Genomic DNA, 6,000 nt, shown 5'->3' on the forward strand with positions numbered 1-6,000 from the left:
ACCACTGTAGATCTTGAGGCTTACAATTGGATTCAACACATACAATGAATTTGATCACCATCTTGTTCATCCTCTTCCTTTCTAGAAACTTCTTTACTAATCCTTACATAGAAAAGTGAAAACATGGTTTTCCTTGATTTCGATGTTCCAGGTCATCCATCCTTATCTTTAACACACTTTCCATATTACAGGAAATCAACTTAGTCGACTGGAAATTAAGATTTCTCATAAATTGTCAAGATGTTGTTCCTTGGCCAACACTATGTTCTTACACTCAGTCATCACTGGGTTACTCGATCACTACTAAATTTCTTGCTTAACACGTATACTATCACTCGGTTGATATTGATGCTTAGTCAACACTAATTCTACTCAACACTTAGTGAGGCTTAGTCAGCACTAGCATCACTCAGCATATACTTTAGATTCTTAATCTTCTCCTTTGTTGCTAGGTTAAGCCTATGCATTTAATCTATCTTTGATCACTTCTTCAAGGCTTCAGTGTAACTGCCTTCTCCACTTGTAACATGATTTAAACAATCACTTTATCTTGTCAAAGTCTAACTAATCAAGTGTCCATTTGTACTTTCCTCTTCATAACTCAACCTATCCTCTAGATACTTTTGTTACAAACAACTTCTCAAATCCTCTTCATCAATCAGATAGGTATGTCACTTAGATTAGATAGAAAGCTGTCTCACCAATAAGGTTTGGCATCAATGACAACATAAAAATTATTTCAATTGTAGTTTCCAACATAGGGTACCAGGCTTTGAATATGTAAAAAGATATATAAAGTTAAGTTGCCAATTAGATAAGGACTCTTATTAGTCGTAATAATAGCCAGTGCAGAATTCACATCTATTCTAGGAATAATGTGTTTCTCAACTAGTTTCATCTTTGTGAAGATTAAAACTCTTCATCTTGAGGTTACCGTGATATTTATTTCAATGCATTACAGACATGTACTATTTCATTATAGTTTAGTCAAATGATTGTGTTTTTCAAATTGAATTGTTATCTACTATTAAAAGTAGGAAACCTACTTGAGTTGCATTTTGAGAAAAATGTTAAATGCACATGAATTGCCTAAATTATATCGAACAAACTCAAAATGGACTTATCTTGTAAGTGTCTTCCTCTTTTATTTGTCAATCAAATCAAATCTATTTCCTCATATTTAAACTGACAAACTCATATTTTAACCTTCCACTATTCACACAAGGCAGAGACTCAAGCTCGAATAGAGCTCTTGTTTTGGAAGGGTTTAAATGTATCTCTAAAAAAAAATTCTCTTTAGCAAGATTATAACAAACAAACAATAATCTACGAATCTTTTTATATCTAACTCATTAAGTTTATATTATAGTTAACTAAGTGACATATCTATAACTAATGTAATGAGATTTCTTATATACAATTATTAATTATTATTTATTATGTACTATTTGTATCATTTAAGAATTTAGGATTGTCAAAAAATTTGGATTGGACATAAATCATGCATAGATTATATGTATTTATCCCTAATTTTCTTAAGCCATGTGTTCTGATCATTACTACTTAATTTGGTAGTGTCTAATTAGATCTTACATTCTAATTTTACTTTTAAAATCATTAATTTGTATATTTGTATATTTTATTTTAAGTATAATAAATATTACATATTTGTAAAGCAAGAGCCTACAACACAATGGTAAATTGTGAGCCTCTTATATGGAACGTCTTGGGTTTAAGTCTACTAGAACTTAGCTACTAATAATAATTAATTATAACAAATAATAATTAATTTTAATTTCAGCCTATTATCAATAAAAAATTATATAGTTCTATAATTTTTCAAATTTATATTAATGATTTAATATAAAATTATCTTTAAAGTAAAAAATTAATATATATGATTAATCATCATGTAAAATTCTCCACTTTTTATATTAATAATTTATCTAAATTATAACTATTTATTTAGACCTGGGTACTATGGGTACCGGCTTGCTTAAAATAGAGCTTAAAATAAAGCTAGTGGAATATTAAAAAATGGAAGAAGTCCCGTGAATTTATATGTGAATCCCCTTCAAAAAATTAGCTCCCAAATTCAAGAGGCTAGTTGTGTCATGAATTTTTAAAATAAAAAATCATATTTCTTCATAAGTTTGTTTGGTGGGAAAATAAAGAGTAGAATGTTGACAATCTTGTGTGAGGCTATTTCCAGCCCCATCCCATTTTCACCTGTTTAAATTGAAAGGGCTAAAAAGTCCAAACTCCTATTTTATAGGAAAAAATGTACCTAATTCAAAGCCCCATAAACTCCTTGCCTGTTTTGAATATATAATAAAAAAATTAAATGTGAAGCTTTGGAAAGTACCAATATTTTTTTTTTTTTATATTGAAAAAAATGTGAATTACAAATTTGCAGTTAGAGCCTGCAAGAAAATCAGCTAGATACACAAAAATAAGAGCATATGACATTGACATTGCTTCAAAGAGTACCAATATTGACCACATGAGAATCAAGCAACATTAAGATGCAAAATATAAAATAGCAGAACTATGTATCGGTTATTATTAATTTCTTATACGGCATACTAATTAGTGCACAACAAATGCAATATCTGCCTGGCTACAAATTACAATAACTTATCCAGTCTCACAGGGGCTGGTATTATTATTATTTTTCCTGCATACGACATTATTTTCCCAGCGTAAGGATCTTCTTTTATGGCCTATAAGCCTAGAAAGTCTTTATGGACAGTGCTATTCCATGCCATCACTTTGTCCAGCTAACCAAAATGCCTGAAAAGCTTGCGAGCATTGGTCTTTGGACGACGCTCAATCTCACAATCATGTACAGAGCAGTATGTTTGCAGTACAGTCAACAGTAGCACAAAAAACCCAACTAATAAAGCCACCACCTTCCACGTACTTGACAGGTACTCAGAATAAAGTATCGTCATCTGAGTCTTAATCTTGCTTTTGTAGTAATTCTTAATCAGCACTTCGTTGATCTTAGCTTTAAGCCCCCCGGGAAGCTCCAGAAAACCTGCGAGAAAGATAGTTTTAGACATTCCGTCCCACATCTTCGCCACGTACTCGTCCGTGATCATCATGCTCTGTCGCTCAATGACGCGGCTTTCTCGCAGCAACTTCACGTCCTCCGGCGTGTCGACAAGGCAGTCCATCAGCTCCACGTAGTTCGACACGTGTTTGTCTCGGCCCGACTCGTTGAACTCCAACGCCAGCAAATTCCTCAGCAGCACTTCAGTGTACGTATCTGAAATTGTAATCTGGGGAAGGTAAAGCGTGTCGGAGTTCTTGGAAAATCTGATCTTACCTTGCTCATCGCAAAACGATTTGAACTTGATCCCGGCCTTTTTCAGCTCCTTGGCACTGTATTTCTCCAGAAAATCTCGTCGACCTTGTTTGGCTGGAAGAGAATAGCAAACACTGAACACCGCAGCGACCATGTCTCCCATCACATTTGCCATCCACTGACGCCATGTCGGGGACCCTTCTTCCACTTCGCTCACTTGGAGGAAGGAAGAGACATGTTTGTGGATACACCCCAGCAGAAGCCTTTCATCAACACGTTCTCTGTTTCCCTTATCATCCTTCTTTAAATCAACACCAACACCTTCTCCAGTCTTTCCCTTATCATCCTTCTCTTCATTAACATCAGATACCCAGAAAGAGGATAGACGTCTTGTTATAGACGGAAGAAGAGAGTCAAGTGTGTTGCGGTCCCTGGCAATCACCTCCAACTTTCTGAGAAGAGAAAGAGGGATCTGGTTCTCCAGCTTCACAATATCACACCTGATGCTTGCCCTTGCAGGAATGACAACGTCTTTGGAGGCTCCTCTGCGCACACTTGACTCCGCACGATCAACATCGTCGAAACCAGATTTGAGAAAGTAGGAGAGAAAGAGGGCGTCGACCATCATCATCCACGCAAAGTTGGAAACGTCCTCCTCATCTATCTTCCAGTCGTAAAACTGCTCGAACTCGGAGATCATATCTTGATGGCTCACTCTTGCGAGCATACTTTTGATAAGCTGGGGGTCCTTCCCAGCTGCCTCCCTTGTGAATCTGAGCTTGTACATTTCCATCTGAGAGAGATGGGTGAGGCGTTTATGGAACGGCCCCACGGATACGTCTTTGAGAGAGGAGTGGTGGTAAGGACCGAGGGACACCATCTGAGGAGTGTAGGCCTCTGGCTTAGCATCTCTGAGAGCCTTTGACAGACGCACGTTGCCTCTATCATCTCGAATCGTGTCCTCCGTACTGGCCTCCAGAAACAGTCTGACCTCTTCCGACCATTCTTCTGAGATCAGCTTCGGCTCAGCCATCACACACAGCAGCAGGAGGAGGTCGCGAGTTCGACTTTGCACTACTCTTTTCGCTTTTCTTGTGAGAGAGGAATTCTTTAGCTCCAAATAAAAGAGAGACGGGAAGGAATGCTATAGCGCCTATGCTTTTCGTGAGACTCAAGAATTCATACTTCCGCTTTCCTCTGTCCCCGCAAAAGAGGAAAGAGAAAGGGTTCCGGACTCCCCCACTAGCACCCTTTGTGAAAGTAATAATAGTTTATTGGCTTCACAAATGTTGATTAAAAACTGCTTTATTGTTATTATTATTATTTATAAAGTGATGTTGTCACCCTAACATATTACTTGGAGTAATTTCTTTATTGTAAATTATTGAGACAAACTAATAATCTTTAAATTCATATAGTCTTAAGACTATCATTTACAATTATCAAATAATATTTTGATGACTGAACACAACTTACATCCTACTATACATACCGGATGTCATTTTAAACAGCAAAGAAAATAGACGAATTTTAGTACTCTTTTCTTTCTTTCTTGTAATCTGTTTTTAAGCCGAAGAAACTTATGTGTTTCATATCCCTTCATATGTACTCTTGACTCCTCATTTAGTGTTTTTCTTTTCCTCTTATTCCCCTTTTGCTCTACACATTCTATTTAACACTTTTTTCTAACTAGCACCTCTTATTATTCATATGTAACTTATTCTTCCTACTGTTAATACACATTGATCTTATTTTTGTTTTTTATATCAACTTTATTTCACATATAGTCTTTCCATTATAGTTTGTTCAACTTCCTTTTCTTGCTAGCATTGCCATTTTAATTTATCATAATGTTCTTCCTTTAAGTTTATTCAAAAATCAACCTCTTCAACATATATAATCATGTCCACAAATTACAAAACTAATCTCTCTCAACCTTAACTAGCCAAATTTCTCAAGTAACCTTTTTCTCAAACCTACTCTTAGATCCAACCCACTTCTCTAGTGTTTGAACTCTCATACATATACTCTCTTTCTATACCAAAATACATACATTTAATACTCTACAACATCTACCAAATCTAGCACAATCTTTCAATGCCTTGATCAAAGGTCCATTAATATTTTCAAATAGATTCTTCACTAATTTACCATTGAGCTCTAGCTATCATTACATTACATGGTGACACGATTAATGGACATATTTCAGGGGTAATCTCCAGAGAAAATGTACTTAACACAAAAGAAAGTCAATTTTTTTTCTTTTTTTCTCCTAGATTCATGAAAACTTGGTGATTTTCTTTTCCAAATTTTTGTTGTTCTCGATTACAAACTATGCTGATCATAAAGATCAAATCCTGAAATTTCTAGAAAAATCCATAATATTTTCGATTTTTTAAAAATTGATTGACTCTAAAATTTGTAAAAAAAATAGCAGCGTCCCATATTTTATGAGCTAAACATTCTTACGTCCTACTATTTCATTCATTATTGATCTTCTACGTCAACTGCAAGTATTTATGTGGCAGGCTGACATCCCTTGAGCGTTGGGGATATGAGATAATTTTAAATTCTATAAAATAATACATAGGTGTTCCTTTTTATTCAACAACAGCACAAGCTTTCACATCCTATTTAGTGTCATGGTGATGTGTATGAGTCCTGGATATGGTTCTACTTTAAAGATGGCG

At 35.2% G+C, this 6,000-nt stretch overlaps 1 protein-coding gene across 1 annotated transcript; it reads right to left on the reverse strand.

Annotated features, from left to right (window-relative positions):
* Window positions 1-2,533: 2,533 nt before the first annotated feature.
* Window positions 2,534-4,407, reverse strand: LOC149563887 (putative UPF0481 protein At3g02645). The gene has a single exon (XM_089824089.1). The coding sequence runs from the start codon at window positions 4,341-4,343 to the stop codon at window positions 2,781-2,783; it is 1,563 nt and encodes a 520-aa protein (XP_089680215.1). The 5' UTR covers window positions 4,344-4,407; the 3' UTR covers window positions 2,534-2,780.
* Window positions 4,408-6,000: the final 1,593 nt, after the last annotated feature.

Source organism: Cupressus sempervirens, chromosome 4 (genome assembly GCF_028749045.1).
Source record: "Cupressus sempervirens isolate cs-2001-9-10 chromosome 4, ASM2874904v1, whole genome shotgun sequence".
NCBI classification, from domain to species: domain Eukaryota; kingdom Viridiplantae; phylum Streptophyta; class Pinopsida; order Cupressales; family Cupressaceae; genus Cupressus; species Cupressus sempervirens.